The sequence below is a fragment of the Leopardus geoffroyi genome, chromosome X (assembly GCF_018350155.1).
Source record: "Leopardus geoffroyi isolate Oge1 chromosome X, O.geoffroyi_Oge1_pat1.0, whole genome shotgun sequence".
Classification (NCBI taxonomy): Eukaryota; Metazoa; Chordata; class Mammalia; order Carnivora; family Felidae; genus Leopardus; species Leopardus geoffroyi.
This window is the reverse complement of record NC_059343.1, coordinates 26,773,777-26,793,989: the sequence shown is the minus strand read 5'-3', so window position 1 is coordinate 26,793,989 and position 20,213 is coordinate 26,773,777. Positions and strand designations below refer to the sequence as shown.

At 45.1% G+C, this 20,213-nt stretch overlaps 1 protein-coding gene and 1 long non-coding RNA gene across 14 annotated transcripts in view; one reads left to right on the top strand and one right to left on the bottom strand.

Moving 5' to 3' along the window:
• The window catches only part of DMD (dystrophin), a 2,127,700-nt gene extending 2,108,145 nt beyond the window's left edge, over positions 1–19,555 (top strand). For 7 of the 13 annotated variants that reach the window (XM_045472664.1, XM_045472671.1, XM_045472667.1 and 4 more), the window contains 2 exons: positions 4,024–4,116; positions 17,290–19,555. In XM_045472664.1, coding sequence (XP_045328620.1) covers positions 4,024–4,116; positions 17,290–17,387 — 191 coding nt within the window. In that variant the 3' untranslated portion in view covers positions 17,388–19,555. Of the gene's footprint in view, positions 1–4,023; positions 4,117–12,185; positions 12,218–17,289 lie in introns of all 13 variants that reach the window. The other 6 variants (XM_045472669.1, XM_045472672.1, XM_045472668.1 and 3 more) reach the window with 1 other exon arrangement.
• Positions 910–15,353, bottom strand: LOC123595246. Its single transcript, XR_006711095.1, has 3 exons — positions 14,952–15,353; positions 4,178–4,187; positions 910–920 (listed from the first exon to the last, which is right to left on the bottom strand). It is a non-coding gene; the product is annotated as an uncharacterized LOC123595246 (long non-coding RNA).
• Positions 19,556–20,213: the final 658 nt, after the last annotated feature.

Sequence of the window (20,213 nt, the reverse complement as noted above, 5' to 3'; positions counted from 1 at the left end):
GTCGCTTTGTAGCAAGTAGAACCATGATCATTTCAGTCGAGCAAAGGGAATTGGGTCACATGGGCTATCACGCCTTCAAGTAAAGCTTAAAACCATGGTGAGTGTCAGAATTTAAAGAATATTTTGTCCATAGCAAACCAACTTTACCCTGTCTTATTTTGGTGCGTTCATTTTTTTTGTAAATGTATCATTTTGTTGGACCACCTTCAGACAGGCTATGGAGGCTATAGCTAATAATTCAGAAAGGATTTTGTTGTACATGTTTGTGGGAATCAGAGTGGAGGAGAATCTACTTGAATCATTGTTAAAGCACTTTCATTAAGTATGGAATCCATTGACCATTAACAATATGCCGTTTGAGCAGTCAGTGAAACAGTATAATAGGAATAAGGGCTGGCCAAATTCCTAGGGTGTACAGTTGGGACTTAATATTTTCTTGTTCAATAACTGGCTTTGGGGGGGGGGTTGTGGGGTAAGGGAGAACCTGTGGTCACTGGTGTTATTTAACACAATTCTGGACTGCCTGTGATAGCTACACATGAGTATGTGATTAGAAGATGTATAAATATTAGTAGCTTTCTGGTTTGAGGTCTTACAATGGTATGTAACAGTCACCTATTGCCGTGTGACAAAATAATTACAAAATTCTCAGGTTACATATTTCTCGTTCATGCACCTCTTGGTTGGCTGGAGTTCTGCTGCAGCTCATCTAGGCTTGACTCCCAAGTTGTAGGGTGGATTCGGGTCTGTCCCACCTCCCTCTCCTCCTTCCTGGATGAGTAGGCTCTCTGGGCCAGGCGCTCCTTACAGGACATAGGCACAAGAGGACAAGCCCAACAACCCAAGGACGTTACAGAACTCTCCTTCTATCTGCCAACATTCCATTGGCCAAAGAAGGTCACGTGACCAAGTCCAAGTTCCTGGGGCAGGGAAGCATGCTCCCCCCCAGTACTCGGTCGCTCCCTTCTGTCTACACTGACCTTCTTGCTGTTTGAGCAAGCCAGTCACACTCCCCTCTCAAAGTCTTTGTGTTTGCTTTCCTCTCTTGTATATCCATGGGTCATGCCCTCACGTGCTTACAGTTTTTGCCCGACTGCACCTCATCAACGAAGGCTTCCAAGATTCCCCTTTCTGAAGGTTCCCCACTCATCCTCTCTCGTGAAGGTTCCTCACCATGTGACATACCTACCTAACTTACTTGTTGAGACTGTGTACCTCCATATGAATGGGAGTTCCATGGATACAGGGCTTTTTTGTTGTTGACTGCTATCTCCCCAACACGCACAACAGCACCTGACATAGAGTTGGCTCTTGATAAATGTTAGTATAAATCAACTAGTTTTGCCGTGTGGTCATTTGTATGGCTGTTTTTTTAGACATTTAAAATCTGGCTCAATATCAAAGAATCCAGTGGTGTTGCTCAAATTTCAGGTGTCACTTAGCAGTTTTCACTTTTCAGTATAATTGACACAGAAAATATGAGCCGTCAAGCATGTTTCAGCGTCGATTCAGCTCTACTCATGCACACACGTGAGAACTCTGATTTTGATTCTTAAAAGGAGTAGTTAAGCCCAGAGGACTTTTTACTTAGTGAGGCAGTCTTGAGCAACGAAGAAAACAAGATGATACTTTATTTGTATATGTACTGTGCAGGATGTACGAGGCACTTGAAAAATATTTGAAGGGATACCTTCATCACCGTCCTGAAAGTTTTCCATTAAAGCAAGCCAATTTTAGATTTGTACTTGGACACTCGGATTTGAAACTTACAGATAATAGTTCATCTGTAAAGATGAACCTGGTCGACATCATTAGGTTTATGCTTTAAACTTTGATCCCTGAAATAACTGAGGCAGAGGAATGCCTACCCCATCCCTGAACTGTATTTGAATCTTACCACGCTACTATTCAGTTCCTGGAGCTCCAGGGTAATGTAATTCACCTGTCAGGCTGGTCATGCTTGCCTCTGTTGGTTCTGATTTATTCTGTAAGGCGAATTATCGCTAAAGCAGGCTTACTGCCATTCAAAATGCCTCATGTTCCACAACTTGGCAAAATTTGCATCAGTAATGGGATGAAGACGTGTATTCACCTCTGCAGGTGTCAGGATTCTGTTCCTGCTGGCATTGTTTCATTCATTCCACCCTCACCACATAATGGTAGTTTGAACTCTCAGGAAAAAAGAAATTAAAGGTGCTCTATTTCATTGTTTTCATTGCTAAACACATAAATAGAAGGAAGTTGTGTGTGTGTGTGTGTGTGTGTGTGTGTGTGTGTGTAGATTGGTAGGTAGCTACCGTAACTTCTTTTTCTATCTTGTGATCTTAATTTTCACCACTTATTTCTTGCCCTTAGTATCTGAAAGAGGTTTTCTATGGTATATGACCATGAGACTCACAGAAGTAGAGGCTCTTTGTCTGTCCTGTGCCCCTAAGCTCTCCACTCTGATGTTGACGTACAGCCTTACATCCACTGGGATAGGACTCTGTCTTTGCGGTGAACATTGGGCCAAGGATTGTTTGAGCTTACACTTTAAAAAAAAAAAAAAAAACAAGGTGAAAACTCAGCAATGAATGCAGGATTATAATCGTAAATGAAGATCCCAGTGGCATAGACAAAAGGAGATAACAAGCATGTTTACGTCACTAAATCGCCGGCTGTCCAGTCATGTCCAAGTCCGATGTGAACCTGAGGTTGTCCTTAAGCATCTTCATTACTGTTGATCTGGAAGCAAGGTCTTGTTTTAGATGCAAGTGACACTGTCCTGAACGAACAGAGCTTGAACTTAAGAACATCAGAAACTTAGTTTGCAGAGACTTTGAGAGTTGCAAGTAATTTTGTTCTCAGCGAAGAAATCTCTCCCTTGCTGCAAATGTCTGAGGTGCGTTCCTGTCAACCCATGAACCATCATCAGTAGAGACATACAGATCGACATCATCTTCAAGAGGACTCCCTATCTCAGACGAGGACCGTCCATCCCTAATTCCTTTTTCTTCCAAAACATCCTTCTCCCCTCCCGTCAACAGATTCTTAAAAATGAAAAAACCACAATTTCCCCTTTAGAAGCCTCCAAAAACACGATGATGATAAAGTAGGCCCGTGTAACAAAGAGGAAAGGAACATTACTCCCCAGTATCCTCCGTATCCACGGTCCTTAGAATAGTATTTCACTCCCTACGTAGGTCACGTGCAGCTTTTATTTCTCCCTATTTCATTGGACTTTAAAAGTACTTGAGTTTTATTTGTTACCTTTGGTTAAAGGTCAAAGGAAAGAGTGGAGAAAACACCTCTGTCTCCACTTCCTTTCCTTCCTAAAGTGCAGGCAAAATGTCACGTCCTTAGTTCCTTTCGGTGAACAGGCACACTGCAAGGGTCTAATAATTTTTTCATTACAAAGGAAAACATTTCACCTTTATTAATGGGGCCTAAGAAACTTAGGTCGATTTTATCTTGGCTTCTAAACAGGTAAACCATTTCCTTCTCCCAAGACCAGAACATAGATCCCTGCATGGAGTTCTTCCCTTGAAGAAGTCATTCCTCCATTATTCAGCGTGAGGGGTTATTTTTATTGATGTTATTTATGAGCAAATGGAAATGATTCTAAAATGACTTTTTTAACATTTTTAAAAAATTTTTTTAAATGTTTTTATTTTTGGAAGAGAGACAGAGCGCAAGCGGGGGAGGGGCAGAGAGGGAGGGAGACACAGCATCCGATGCAGGCTCTGAGCTGTCAGCGTAGAGCCCAATGCGGGGCTCGAACCCACAAACCGGAAGATCAAGACCTGAGCCAAAGTTGGACGCTTAACCGACGGAGCCATCCAGGCACCCCTTATTTTGTATTTTATAGTAATCTCTGCACCCCATCTGGGGTTCACACTCATGACCCCAAGATCAAGAGTCACATGCTCTACCGACTGAGCCACCCAGGCGCCCCGACTTTCTAAGTGGGACCGTGGGCTTTCACTCAAAATGTCTGTTTTCCGTAAGCGTAACTGGCCATTATTTGTGCTTGCTTTCGTTAAGGCGAGGAAGACCTGCTCAGTCCTCCCCAGGACACAAGCACAGGGTTAGAGGAAGTGATGGAACAGCTCAACAACTCCTTCCCTAGTTCCAGAGGTAAGGCCCACGACGTGCAAGTAACTCACACCTACTGGAATTAGGCCCCTCATTTCTGTACCCTAGCCCGCCTATTTCCCGTGTTTAAGGAGGCACTTGCTGACAGAGTGCCAGTCTGGGGTCATCGTGCGAAGAGAATATTGTTGAGTGTCGAGTTCTGGTTTGGATGACTGAATTGACTGGTTTTGGATGCTGGTTGAATTCAAACACCTGTATAATAGCCTTGTCTCTAGAAATAAGACTATCAACGTACACGTTATTTTACTTGCTTTGCGCATCAGTCTGAAGCGTTAATTATGAGATAAGATAGCTTATTCTTAAGAGCAACGATGATGTGACTTTTACAAAGAAATTCACGCCCCGATGGCACCTTTGCCGGGGACACACAGTCGATACGCGCGATACGGTGAAATCCAGAACATGCCTCGTATATGGTTGGGGCGGGGGGGGGACCTCTGACTTCCAATCTGATGCCCTTTATATTTAAAAATTGTATCTTACCCCATCTGTTAAATACAGGTACAGTGAACTCTTTGTATGCTACTTTGTTGTTGACTTCACTTTCCTAGGTGGAATACCATCTCTGTAAAGAAAGATGTTAATTCTATTAAGGCCTTTATCTCTCACCGTCACTTGGACCTTGCGTATTTTGCCCCTCCTATAAAAGCAGCATTTTACCCCCGCCAGATTTTCCCACTAGCCTGTAGGAGCTTCAGATGTCTTCCTAGCATTTGGGAGTGTTTGTTTTACTTTATTGCTGTGACATAAACCAGTCACTGACCCCCCTCCCTTCAATGAATAAAAAGAATGGCTGCAGTCACCTGTCAGCAAGTAGATGGAACGCCTCGACAAGCCAAAGCGGAGGACACACGTCTCGGTGGGCAGGGACTGGCATGCCTCGTGGGCAGCCCCGGAGGGAAGGGCAGCAGAGAATCTGGCTGTTTGTTCCTCTCCCTAAGGGCCACGAGGAGGGTATTTTGAGCCCTGTGTTTTTCTGATCTTGTTGTTCAGGGTCCGCTCCCGGTGGCCGGGTCCTGGCTCTCTGCTGTATGCGTGAACGTTGCACGGTGCACATTAAAAGCACTGATGTTCTGATAGAGCGTTGCTAAGGAACTGTTGGGGGAAGCTAATTTTAAATGTCTGCACCAGCCATCTTTTCCCTGCTGAGTGCCTCTGATGTGTTGATTTTAACACCTAAAAATCTCAGCTGTCTTCCACCCACCACCCCCACCTCCATCTTGACTATCTTAGCTGTCTTTTGTCCCTAGATGCCATGGTTCACGAGAAGACCACATGTCGGTTTGATGTAAATCACATGCTCTCCCTTTTAGCCCGTCAGCTCTTACCGGCACCTGACTTTGGACCGCTGGAGGTGTTAGGGATGCAAAGAAATGCCAGATTCCTTGCCCTCGAGGCGCTTACGGTCAACTGTGGACTTCCGAAGTTCACATTAAAGTATAGTATTACCGCTCTGACCTAGGGCTCTAGGACATGAGGGAATCCCAGAGGCACCCTTTTGGATAAGAGGGGTTAGCCTCAGGCACCGCGAGGGTCTTTCTCAAGTTCACACAGCCAGAACTTTGGGCCCCACACGTAGCACACATTTCGTTGACGCCATCCTATCCCTTGAAGGTCACAGATGGCTTCCGCGTTCCAGACCCTTTAAATGAAAGCTCGCTTACCTGCTCTGTGGGAAGTTGGTGGCTGCTTCGTTGATGCCCTGGGCATTTCCTCCCCCTGTAAACTAGAGTCGAGTGGAGGCCATAGAAGGGCCCATGGCCCCGCTTCCCTTCAGGCAGCCTTTGTGTCCTGGGCCTGTGGCCCATCCGAATTATCTTTAAGTCCTTTGCACACTCTCCCTGCATCCCCCCTTTTAGTGCGTGAAGCTAGATACCACATGGGTATGGAAGAAGCCACCGGGAAGAGGGCAAATTGACCTCCTCCGATTTATGTGGCAGTTAGCACCTCTGACGTTAAATTTACTTCTGGGATGGTGATCTACTTCTGTGGAAACTTGGGGGAGCTTTAGGCCACCCCGATAGCGTTTACTCACTCAGCGCTTAGAGAAGCATACCTTCCACCGAGTGCTGATGTGAGTTCTCAGAGGATAAGGAGGCTTTGTCTGACCAGTTCCCTTAACTGAGTTCCTACCTAATAGTAGGCCGGTAGCCTGAGAGAAGTCATTTGTTTTCCTGAGGAAAGCAATGAAGATCTGGCCGTTCTTTCTGTGATGCTGTTATCTGGACTTCTTTTTTTTTCTTTTTTTGCTACTTCCTGCCACGTTAGGCCTTACCACTGAGCCCCTACTATTGCACACGCATTTCCAGCTTGTGGGGGTTCCTCTCACGGCACCGAGCAATTTGGACACCATCTACCCAGAGAGAGCATCACATGCCACAAGTTTAGGGCTTCAGTCCCACAAGACTGCCCTCCCCCTTCACCTGGGCTTCTGACCCGCTAGAGACGTAGGGGTTCCAGTGACCCACTTCTGGGGTGTTACGGCGGCTCACACAACTCAGAAACGTTTCCTTCACTAGATCAGCGTGTACTACGAAAGGCCAGAACTCCAGAACAGCCGCACGGGAGAGGTGCACAGGGCGAGGCGTGGGGCAAGGGTGTGGAGGTGCCGTGTTCTTCGGGGTGCGCTGCCCTCCCAGGACCTCCACTGTTCACCAACCCAAGAAGTTCTCCCTCCCCCTGGGTTTTTAGGGAGGCTTCATTCCAAAGGTGTGATTGATCCCATCATTGGCCAGTGGTGAGGCAACTCAGTCTCCAGCACCCCCAGTTTCCCTCCCCGGAGGTCAGGGGGTAAGGCTCAAAGTTCCACCCCCCCTAAACCCAGGGTTGGCTTCCCTGGGACCCAGCCCCTATGTTTAGGTGTTTCTTAGACTTGCCTCATTACTTCAGAGGAACTTTCAAAGGTCTTAGGAGCTCTGTGCCCTGAAAGGGAATTGAGACCTAATACGCATTTCTTCATTCTAAATCGCAGTATCACAGCTTGTTTCCCTCATGTTCAACTGGATACAAAGTCTCATCATTAGAAAACTAGGATGGAAAATTTATATACGGTAGGTTTTAGTGGGCGCATCTTACCAGCGAGTAGGTATGTTGGGTTGATACCGAGAAGAGCATTTTGAGCCCTAACATCTCAGGATTACAGGCTCTCCTACGTGGAAAGGCCTCAGAGGGTCATTTGAGCACTTCTGATAACCACAGCAGTGGCTTTTGACCTTTTTGACCACTCTCCATAGTAAGAGAAACATTTCACATCTCAAACTGGATTAAGGATATAAGATACCTTGGATGTGTGTATATGTGTACAGAAACACATACGTATACACCATGTATATACGCCACAGATATATGTGTCTGGTCACATATACGTACAAAGATCAGCCAAGTTTCGTGAAGCGCTGCTTCCTATACTACGTAGAACGCACACCGTGTCTCTGCTTTATTGATTCCAAAATCAAATGCCGGCTGCAACCCACTAAACTGATTTTCGGACGCAGTGGTTTAAAGAATACCGATCCAAGTGATGTCAGTTTTCCTTGCCCAGATGAACATCTTTTTTAAAAGTTACACTTACTTGAAACATTTTACCATGGACGTTTCTGCCAAGACCTTCCTAATAGCTTAGAGGACGCTGTACTTTTACTCTGAGTCAGCCACCCGTGTTCCCACTGCTGTGTTAGGATGAACGAAGTTCACGGTTGCTACAGCTGTTTCGGACAGCTGTCTGGGTAACTCGGGACAGATGCCGGAGCCAGAGGTCTGACATTTAGTGGAAATGCGCTGTTAACTACCACCTCGTGGTTTACTTAACCCTGCGAGATAATTGCCCACAGGGGAAAAGACTTTTTCAATAGAATAGTATGTTTATCGTAAATGTAACGCATATAGAGAGGGGAGTTGTTTTGCATGATACGCTTACAGCTTTTTTGTGGCCGTTGGCCACAGTTTTGACTTCAGGCTCAAGTCTTAAGGTATCCACTAATCCTCACCTCGCCTTCTCACCACAAGTACCCGGAAGCCCAAAGTGCCTTGCTCCTGGCCACTCACCAAGTGAAATTAGGCTCCTGATCTTAATCTCGCTGGCCTTGCTGAACTGTTACCCGAATCAATCAGGGGGTTACGTGCCCCTCCGGCTCGTGAAAAAACTGCTAGCCAGCACTGGCCTGCCTCCTAGCCAATCTAAATTTCAGGGCGTTCAAGGTGTGAACCTGTGCATGTTCAGCTTTGTGGTGATATCTTTCCTGATGAATCTCGGGATATAGTTAGTTATTCACAACCACTTGAGGGATTTGAGCGGCTCAGTGTATATTCAACACAGAACGTTAGCCAACTTCTATCGAATCTCTCTGTCTACCAATAAGGTGTCCCTCCGTCTGTTAAGTATCTGGAGAAGTGGAATTCCACTGTAATAAAAATCGTTATCTACTATAAGACACTTTCTGATTCTCCACCATTATTCTATAGGAACGGTACATGGGTAGAATGAACAACAAACATCATTTAAAAATAAACAATTTCAGTGATTCGCCCCTACGTCTCTGAGCATCTCACACCCTAACAAAAGTGTTTTTCTCTGTATGTGCATTTACGGAAAAAATGCTTCCCTTGTCAGTGGTATGGGATTGGCTTCTCTAAAAATGGGGTGCCGCTCTATGCTAATTAACGAACGATAGGATTCGAGGTAAGCTCGGACTGCAATAAAGACAATTTACAGCACAGTTAACAGTGCTGTGCAGGCATTTCTGCTGCCTGTACAGTCTCGTACCTGCTGACCTGTGTGCCGCGTTTTGACCCCCAACGTCCACGCCATCGTCTCATGTTACCCAGCCCTCCATAAAGCCCACGCGCATTCTGTCAGATGCCTCTAAATTAGCAACCCAGCAGCTTTACAAAACCTGCCATCTTCTCAAATTCAAGTCTTGTCTGTGGTTCTCTTATACAAGAACAGCATAAAGACGGAAGCATTCATGGGCCCCCTTTCAGGCACCACTCTGTTTCCCTTTAGCTTCCGTGCATTTGGAGCCGTTAGCCCTTTATATACCGCGGGCCGACCAACGACAGGCTAGGAGCCAAACCCGGCCCACTACCTGTTCTTATAAATAAGGTTTTACTAGAACAGAGCTATACCCCTTCACTTAGGCTCTATCTATGGTTGCTTTCTCACTCCAAGGGCGCGGTAGTTGCGGCAGAGTTGAACATTTGCTAAAGAGATTGGGTGGCTTGCAAAGCCTAAAATCTTTACCGTCTGGCCCCTGACACGCACGGCTTGCCGACCCCTGCCTTACACTGTTGCGGTCCATTCTAAGCTCATTACGTACGCACAGTTCACACACTTCAGTGCTGGTCAGCTTTCAGCTCAACAGAACCGTGCTTGTGGATGGACGTGTGTATTTGTGTCCACGTTCACCAGAGACCGTACGTGCTTTAAGACTACAAGTATAGCCGTTTGAATCTTCTCTCGCTTGTGAGAAAACAGGAACCCTAAAAAGGGGCTCGTTCTTCCTGAGCTTTTTAAAACAGTCGGTAAACTGAGATTACAAAGCTGAAGTTACCCCCAAAGTGGTAACGTCTTGGGATTCTGACCCTAAGTGATGCATCATCTCAGATTCATGCTGCGTGAGGAAACTTGACTTCTCCAGACCCGACCGGGCCCTTGACTCAGACTCAGGACTCCCCCAGTGTACTTCCTTTTCCTCCTGATTCATTTCCTGACAACATATCACAGTGCCAGATGGACAGCCTAAGCGAAGGTTTTAGGAAACTCATTTCCGAAGAATGTATTTGTGAAATAAAACTTATCTGGCGCTTTTATTTATTATTTATTTTTACTGGTAGAGAATATTTTTAAGCGGTGCAGCCAGGTAGCCTGTACTTTGTCACTGGAGAAACTAGTCCACTGCAGTGGAAAACGTTATTTGTTTTAACTTTGTTTAAACAAAAAGCGGAACTTCCTTTTGTACTGTGGGAATGAGCACATCGGGACCCAAGCGATGAGGGCGGATTGTGAAAGGGATTCGGATTGGCGTGGCTCTGGAAGGCCCGTTGTACGTGAAACGTGGTTTCTGAAGAAGTGCCCGAAACGAAACCCAAGTAATCTGCTGCCTATTCGGTAATGACCAGCAGATACCAAGCTCTGAATATGGCTTGGCGTAGAATAAAGACAGGTGACCCTGATCACTCTAGGAACCATAATTACATTCTGAGACTAAATCCCGTTACCTTCTAACCGCACTCCTTCCTAAGGCTCTTTAGTTTTAGAAATAGACCCAAGTTACAAGCCAGTATAAGTTACCAGCCCTTGGGACGCAAGTTAAACGGTAATGGGCAAGGCCAAGTTGCCTAAAACACCAAAGAACTCTTGACCATGATCTCGTGGCGACCTTACTAATTCATTTCAGCCCGTCTTTATCAGACGCCCATAGTGTTGGGGTGCAGAAGTTATTGGAGCTAGAGAGGACGGCTAAGCCACATATGGGCCCTGCCCTCAAGGACTCACAGCCCTGTAGGGGAAGGTAATAAATTCTACCACCAGACAGTATAACCATGAAATAGAAAGATTAGAAAACAAAAAACTTGCTCAAGGAGTCCAAAGCAATGGATAAGTCACTCATGCTGGGACTCTTTTGAACTATCAAGAAGGAAACGAGGTTCTCTTCCCTCTCCTTTTTCCTGTCATCTGGTCTGGGCCTACCACTGGCAACACCCACTGCTGAGGAGCCAGTGCCCTTTTTTCTCTCTTCCCTGCTTTGAGGAACGTCATGGATACCTTGGCCATGCTTACATGGTCGAGCGTGCAGTTTTCATACTTGTAAGAAATCTCGGAGTCACGTGGGAAAATTCAGAACGAAGGAAAAGAGGGAGGGAGGAAGGGACGGAGAGTCCTACTTAGAGAACCTGTAAATGCGTACTAGAGGTTTTAGACCCTGACCTTGAATTTGGAACGATTTCTTTTGGAATAGAAGTTCCCTACTTCTTTGGTCTGCACGAGTAGTCCTCACATCGTTGTGGGGTGTTTCGGTCCTTGCGGCCCCTGAGCATGGTGGACCCCGGGGGAAAGGAGGTGACGTACTAGGGGTTCTCGTGGCTCCGTCCTTACATTCTGGGATTTCACGTCAGACTGTCGCAAGATGTGTCTCACTGCTCAAGTCGAAGTTTGAAAACCAGTATTTCACCCGGAGGCCCTCGTGGTCAGAGGAAATTGCAAGCCCAAGACCTGCTGGGTATGGTCAGAGGTCCCGAATGTTCTGTCCACTTATGGATATTATCATACGAGATTTTATCAGAACCTGCTCTCCAAAACTAAGCATACCCACGGAGGATTCCATAAAACAAACAAGGCGACTGGGTCTTTAGCCACGGACTCTCAAGGCGCCTGCTACCTGTCGAATTATGGGGAGGAAGTTGAAGGCTCATTCCCGGATCTGGCTCTGTGGCTTGCCCATTAGTGGGGCTCCTCTCCTTCCCCCCCCCGCCCTTTTTTTCCTTCTCTTTTCTCAAACGCCCGCCCCCCCCCCCCCCCCCGTCATCCTGGGCATGCTCGGCCTCTGCCAGACAGAACAGATTGTCCCAAGGGGATGGAGTCTCGCTTCTGTGGCGTTTTGCCTCGCATTTGGGGTGCAGACTTGTGGGACACAGTCAGCTGCTGTTCGCATCCCAGTAAGTTGTGGAGTTGAGAGTGAAGAGATGGGGATTGTTGGACGTGCAGCTTGAGGTTCTAAAGCCGTCCTTGAAAACAAGGCTCACTTAGTCAGATTTCTCCGCTGTGCTCGCTTCCATCCAGTTTAACATATGAACTCTATCGATTCTGTAAGTGATGTCTCCTGGATCATGTTATCTGTTTACACTGATTTTAAGTGTATGTAAAGGTTATTTGACTGGATGTGTCTTTCGGATTTTTTTTTCTTTTGGTTTTTATTTTTTTTCCAGAAGGGAATAAATGAATTGTCATCTCAACATTTGTTTGGTAAAAGCAGCAAAACGGGTATGAAACTGTTTATTTATGCATTTTTTTCCTTTCTGATATCTCTGCCTCTTCCTCTCTCCCGTTATTAAAGGAAGAAATACCCCTGGGAAGCCAATGAGAGAGGTTAGTGAGATTCAGGCTCACGGCCATGGCTTCTGTGTGTCTCATCACGCTTTCTATGTTTGGCGCTTGTGTAAGAATTGTGTGTGTGCACGCGCATGTATGTACTACAGTGTGTCATCACGTAAGGATGGTAGTCACCTCTCCACTTGCAGCTCATGAGGAACATTCTTCAAATGTTCACTGCCATTGTCATCACCATGACGACAGGAGCAGGGGTTGGGGGAGCAGGAGTCTCTCTAAAATGGCAGCCCTATGTGGTCCCCAGGTTGGAATCCTGCGGTTCATTGTCTCTCGCCATTTGTCACATGAACAGAATCCTCAAAACAATGAATTTAGCCTTGAACGTCACCGAGGAGTCGTGAAGTTTCTGTCTACTTCCAGGACCTTAGCATTTTCTGCCAGTGCCCTTGGTTTTTATTCTTCCAGAATGAGTTCGTTTTGTTTTTGTTTTCCTTTTTCCTCATCCCTACCCTCCCTTCCCACTTCAGCTAACTTTTTTTTTTTTTTTTTGAGCGCTTACTGGGCCAAGCACTGTTGTAAGCACTTGCCATCTTTTTCATAGTGTAATCTTCATGACAAACCTATGAGGTAGGTACTCTTATCAACCCCATTTTCCAAATAAGGAAACTGAGTCCGTGAGAGAGTAAGTAAGCAGGGTGTTCCAAATGACAGAGCCAGAATTTGAACCCAGGCAGTCTGGGTCCAGAGCCACACTCTCAGTCTTAATCGCCGCCTTAGCAAACGGTGTTTGCAAGGCTCGTGTCATCGCAACTAGCCCTTGCGAGAGTGCGCTTTCTTTCCCTGGCATTTGGAACCAGATAGAACATATCCAAGGAGGGATAAAAATTGAATGTTGGAGCCTCGAGGCTTTTTCTAAGCGCCTCTTGATGGGTTCGAAGCGGGTAAGATACAGTATTATCACTGAACGTGGCTTGAGATTTGACAGGCACAGCTCCTTCATACTTCTGTCAGAAACATTGTCTCAACATTGCATTACCTGATCAGTGGCTATTGGAGGACAGTGTTGAGTGACAGCTCAAGTGAAACAAGCTTGTCCTTACCTAGAGTTTAGCGTGAAGGATGGGAGAAGGAAAGGTCCTTGATGGGTAGCCCTAACCTATGCTGTTCCGGGACACAGGCTGGACAGGTAGAGAGTTCTCATGTGAGAAGATTCTAGATCCTTAGCAACAGGATAGCCAAGAGTCATCCCGGATTCATTTAAACATAAGGAGTCATGCAAGTCTAATGAATTGAACGGTCCTTCCGTGTGTCTGTACCCATGCTTTCTTCCAAGGCTTGGGACAGTGGGGTCCTGGGGCGGGGGGGGGGGGCGGGGAGTGGCAGGCTGGGAGGAGAAACTGAGGACACCTGAATTGGTGAAGCAGTGAATGCTCCTGACCGTTTGCCTGGCTCACATACTTCTTATGTGAGGCTTCTTGGGTTCATTCTTATGGTAAGTGCCCCTTACGATTTATTTTGATGTGCTATGAAAAGTTGCACCTTAATTTTGACCCCCCTGAACGTGTTTCTCTCGTGAATGAATTTTACAACAGGCCAGCAATACCCATCATTCGAGTCACACAGGCATTTGGAAACTTCACTACCTGAGTTGTATATTCGAGTCAGACAAGTTTCCAGAAATCCAGAGAACCAAAGTGATTTTTTAGTGCTACCAAAATGACCTCACATGGACAGTAGATTAGATATTTTTTTCCAAGAGTAAATTACAGAGAAGACAAACACGAATTTCACGGCAGTATTCTGGCCTTGCTGTGGCCAACTGAATGCGAACCATTTATTTGGGAGCTGTATTTTTAACAAATGGGGTGCCAGATTGCTATTGAGGTCTTGGATCTCTGCCAGAAAGTCTCAATTCCAATCACTGGGGAAAACAACTCCCTCCGGCCGTGGTGGCTTGTGAGACTAAATGTGTTGTGGTTAGCGTCAACTTGGAAAAACATACGACCGCCCTAATGTTCGATGCCTGGTGCCTTTGTGTTCAACAATCCTTGCTTAAGAATGGATTAAATTAATACTTTCTACAGACGTATTTTTATGTCACCTTGTGCCTGAAGCTGGCTGCAAACCCCTAAATCCTGCCTGCCTTTCAGTGCCCCTCACGTTCCTGTCAGGTAAAATTAATGACCTCACTAATGTTCTGCCTTCCACACATGGATAATAGAACCAGGATCCAAATCTGTTTTCTGTATCCCTATCAAGCTGTAGTTTTATGCCTCCGGGGGATTGAGTTATGATTCTTTGGGGCAGTATTTTGTCAAAGAGATAGAATTTTTTTTTTTTTTTTTTCTGGCTCTAATGAAAACCTCCATGAAAAACATTGCAGTCATTACTCTGCTGAAACAGGTATTTGTAAATAAAGTAACCAAAGGCAGAATACAGATACAGCGAGGGGACTCTGAACGTTCTTCATTTTTCTAGCACGGGGACAGCCGTGAGGGCACTTGTGAACCTTGGAGACCGTCCAGACAGGTTCAAGGCCACCTGGCGTTTTGTGGGAGTGTGCGTGGTGTATTTAAGAGTGATGAACGTCTCTTTTACCTAGTAACTTTTTAAAGAGCAGACACCCCTAGAAGTGATGCCTCTGGAGAGTCTCGAGAATTTGCCTTCCGGGTAGTAAACTGAACACCATTGCAAGGAGTAGGAGCGGCACGTACGTGGCTGTATAACCCACGAACGCATTTCCTCTCGAACAAGCTAAAGTGAAATAGCACACAAGCTAAAGTGAAATAGGTACTTTTTGATTATGACCAGTAAGCCAGCGGGGAAAAGGAGTTCTTCCCTGTTCGGTTTGTGTTTTGTAATACGTGTTCTGTCTCCCAGGTGGGCTAGCCCCTAGTTGGATGTGGGTCATGAGAAATAGTTTGAGTTCTAGTCACTTACCAGGTTGTAAGGGTCTCAGGTTTTGTTTTTCCTGGCTTCATTAATAGCTGCGAAGACTGCAAGTAATTAAAACCTTGCAGGTGGTCCACACGAGTGATTGGGTAGATCTCCCTGGGTTTCCCGGCAGTCCCAAAGAGATACGGGGGGGGGGGCCGCTGGGTGGCTCAGTCGGTGAAGCGTCCGACTTCGGCCCAGGTCGTGATCTCGCGGCTCATGGGTTCGAGGCCCGCATCAGGCTCTGTGCCGACAGTGTGGACCCTGCTTGGGATTCTCTGTCTCCCTGCCCCTTTCCTGCTCTCTCAGAATAAATAAATAACCTTAAAAAAAAAAAAACCAGATACAAGGGAAGCCCTTCAACCTGGCAGCATCAGTTAAGTGTCTGTGCTCTAAGGAACAGCCAGGGGCCCACCGTGTCCTCCAGCGGTTTGTATGGTTTAGAAAAGCCAAAGCTGATTTCCGTTCTTCACTGAGGACTGCCACACTGCTGGCTCACTCGAGGAACGGTACACCTGCTTTGCTCCAAGTTTTTCTGTTTGCAGCCTCAACCAACATCCAGAGTGTTGTTTGTTTTGTTTTTTTTTTTTAAACAGCCAGTTCTCATTGGAACTCTTCGCGTTAATACAAAGCTCCCCAAGAGTTACAAACTTCATCACCTCCAAGTCAATGGCAGAATGGTGTTCAATTTGTTCTAAGTCTTAACTTGATCTGGAGCCATCGCTGGGCAGGTGCCTGCCTGTAAATCCTCCGCAGACCCCTCCCCCTTGCTCTCATTTAAAAAAATTTTTTTAATGTTTATTTTTGAGAGAGAGAGAGAGAACGTGAGCAGGAGAGGGGCAGAGAGAGAGGGAGACACAGAAGCCGAGGCAGGCTCCCGGCTGTGAGCTGTCAGCACAGAGACCGATGTGGGGCTCGAACTCAACAACCTCAAGATCAGGACCTGAATCGAAGTCGGACGTTGAACCGACTGAGCCACGCGGGCGTCCCTCTGTCATGTGGATTTTTAAAATGCTATGTCTCTTGAAATAAATATGAGAGCAGAACACCTGCCCTAGTCTATCTTTAATGTGTACAGGGATGCTACCACTGATGAGAATGTATATAAGGTTGATACATGGCAAAGTAGTAATAGCCTAGTAAAGCATTTTTAGTTCCAAAGGCAGTGCTCCAAGAGTACGATGATTTACTAATGTCCACGAATTAAAATTAGCCACATGAAAATATGGGACACGTATGAAAAGGCAAGTCATAAACTCGGTCTCAAATGATCTGACTCTACATCTGAATTTGGCCACAGAGTACCAGAGACACTGCAGCTTTTGTGCTCCCTGCTGGGGGATTCCTGCAAGGTCATGTCACATTACTACTAAAAGGCTGTTCTGATAGTCAACCCTCATTGAGGAGGAGAACAAAAAATGCATTCACAGGATCCCCCAACCCATGCTTTGCATGTGGGTCGGATCATAATTAGGCTTGAGAGCAATTTGGAATGAAAAGGGATTTTTTTTTTTTTAAGAAGAAGCTTCCAGATTCAAAGGTTCATATCCCAAAAGGTTGATTCCAGAGTTTGTTTTCCAATTCCAGTAAAAGCAGAGAGCAAACAGCCTCCTCTCCCGTGGCCTCGGAAGGAGGCAGCAGCTGGAGACGGCATGGAAATGAAGACTCCATGTCTTGGTCACGGTGGTGGCGGTGATAATGGCAAAGGCGGTAGATAGAGTCACGGTGGCAGCGGAGGTAGTTGGGGTGGCGGTGGTTTGGGAATACAAAACTTTGAGTACAAGGACACAGTACGTCATCTCCCACAACAAGGTGGAAAAGGGACAGCCCGTCATGCAACACTCCTGTCATCAAGGGAACCTTGTGCTTCCCCGTGCAATCCTTTTGCTAGATCCTTCCATGGGGAAGATGAGTGCACTCGCTGACACTCGTCCACGCAAACGACCCCAGTAGCCTGATCCGGTAGTAAGCCGATACTAACCACGCAGAATGGCTTCATTAACAAGGCTTTGCTTCTTCCGGGAAAGTGGTGACAAATCCAATCGTGTCGTGTAGACCTCGATGCGGCTTCTGTGTTGTCTTCACCTAGAAGTGGGGAAGGATTTCCCGAACGGCAGAGAGTCAGGCTCCTGTTCCCTGCACCCAGTGTCAAGTCTTTCTCTCTCTTTGTTTTCCAGGACACAATGTAGGAAGCCTTTTCCACTTGGCAGATGATTTGGGCAGAGCGATGGAGTCCTTAGTGTCAGTCATGACAGATGAAGAAGGGGCAGAATAAATGTTTTACAACTCCTGATTCCCGCATGGTTTTTATAATATTCATACAACAAAGAGGATTAGACAGTAAGAGTTTACAAGAAAAAAAAAAAATCTATATTTTTGTGAAGGGTAGTGGTACTATACTGTAGATTTCAGTAGTTTCTAAGTCTGTTATTGTTTTGTTAACAATGGCAGGTTTTACACGTCTATGCAATTGTACAAAAAAGTTATAAGAAAACTACATGTAAAATCTTGATAGCTAAATAACTTGCCATTTCTTTATATGGAACGCATTTTGGGTTGTTTAAAAATTTATAACAGTTATAAAGAAAGATTGTAAACTCAAGTGTGCTTTATAAAAAAAAAAAAGTTGTTTATAAAAACCCCTAAAAACAGACACACACACACACACACACACACACTTGGAGGCAGCGCATTGTTTTGCATCGTTTTAGCGTGATATCCATATGAAATCCATGCTTGTTTCTTTTCTTGCATATTAAAGATAGGACACTTCCTCTAACACCACCAGATGATTACTTCGCAGCGCTCTTTTTGGAATCGCTGGCCGAGTGGGACTGGCTGTGGTTTTTCGCTGCCTGCATCTATATGTCTAGAAGTATGTAAATACTGTAGGGATATAGATAAACAGATCTGAATTTCTGGAGACCTTTGAAATTTCTTGTCCAAGTGACCTGGCCACTTCCTAATGCAAAGAGATGGCCTCTGGTCCCGCAGGCTTACCTGCTTGGTCTAGAATGAATTCTCCCTGGAGCCTGAAACCAGGGGGCAGCTACCACACTGAAACACTGTCTGGGGCCCCAGATGTTTCTCATTTGCAACTTTCCACTGACAGCGACGGTACCGAATTTTTGCAAAGGGACATGTGTGAATGAATACACAGGACTTACTGTGTCCGAGTGATCCGTTAGCTGATACATTCAGCTTCCGGCTGCTGGCAAGGCCACCATCTACATTTAATGATGCTTCAGCGGAAGTCACGACATCAGAAGATATTTTTCACTCGCAGACAGTAGGAGATCCTTCTGGTAGGGCTGGAAGGCTGTGGACTGCCAGCCGATCCCTGCGAGGGAGGGAGGCCACTCTTGAAGTAAAGGGCTGGATGAATGTTCCTAACCACACTGAGAGATCTTGGTAATCTCGTAAAACAACGAATTCCCTCTGCCCTCTTCTCACAAACAGCAGTGGTTATTTTAGGGGTTTTTTTCTTTTCTTTTCTTTTTTTTTTTTTTAAGGACTTTCCCCATTGCAATGAGTTTTTAAATGCCACTTCATTTAAAATAACCCTCGGGAAAATGTGTAAGACAGCCTCATCACGGTGTGTTACTGTTAAATATCCACCCACAAGCCCGTGAACTTGGTTGCCCTACTTGACATTTCTCTACAAGCAATTCCACGCAGGTTCGTAAGGGGGAACGGAGACGGATTCGCGTGTTCCGAAAAGTACTCCAAACCCTTGGCTGGTGGATGAGGAAGGTTAACGATACAAAGATTGTTCAAAAAGAATAACCCAAGAGGACTAACTGGTAGGAACAAGCTTTACTCTTTCGTGTTCTTAGCCTTTCATTTTTTTTTAATCATTCATTCAATAGAAATCACCGTGTGACCTATTATTTTGCAAATCTGTTACCTCTTAGGTCAAGTGTTAACTTTTGGGGAGTGGGTTTTGTGTATTATTTTATTAATGATAATTAACATCCAACATGGCTTCTCATGCTATTTCTACCTCACTTTGGTTTTGGGGTGTTCCTAATAATCGTGCACACATGCTTTCACCCACTCGTCTCCCCCGTGTCAACATTTTTCTCGATTTTTCCCCCCCATCGTAACTTCCACAAGAAAACCCAAAGCTCTAAGGTAACAAAACGACCTGAAGATTCGGTTTTAGTCTTGCATTTTTTCCTTTATGTGACACTGGACTTTTTCCTTCACCCACAAGTTTGGTTTTTTTGTTTGTGTGTTTGTTTGTTTAACCATGATTAAAAACAAGGGGTTGTGTTCCTTCCTACTAAGCCGTTTTAAGTTTCCTTCTAAAAGCAGAGGTAAATAGAGTGCATAATTTTATTTTAATCTTTTTGTTTTATCTTTTAGACATTAGTTCTGGAGTGAGTCTGTCAAAATATTTGAATAAAAACTGAGAGCTTTACTGCTACATTTTAAGCATAATTTGGACATTACTTCGTGTTCTTTATAACCACCAAGTATTAAACTGTAAATCATAATGTAACTGAAGCATAAACATCATGTGGCATGTTCTGTCATTGTTTTCAGGTACTGGGTTCTTACTTGAGTATCATGATAGATTGTGTTTTAACACCAACACTGTAACATTTACTAATTATTTTTTTAAACTTCAGTTTTCCTGCATTTTCACAACATATCAGACTTCACCAAATATATGCCTTACTATTGTATTATATTACTGCTTTACTGTGTATCTCAATAAAGCACGCAGTTATGTTACAAAAAAAAAAAAAAGTGTTGAGCGGGGTGCTTTGTTTTTCGTTGTTAAAGATGTAATACAGTCACATGGTTGACGAGTGAAAAATCGAGAAAGCCAAATGGTGAAAATCCCCTATTCCCATGCCATCCACACTGGCCTGTGAGTGGATGTTGCTTTCTTGTGTATCCTTTCACACTACCATTATCGAGACAGCAGTTAGCAATGACCTGTGCCTCCTTAGGTTTTTTTTTTTTTTTTTTTTTTTTACCACACCTAAGATCGCTTTCTATGCACCCAGTTATATACCTTGCTTTTATGGGCTCAAGAGAGCCAGCCACTCTTAATGATATTGAAACCATTTTTTCCGTTTCAATATATCAA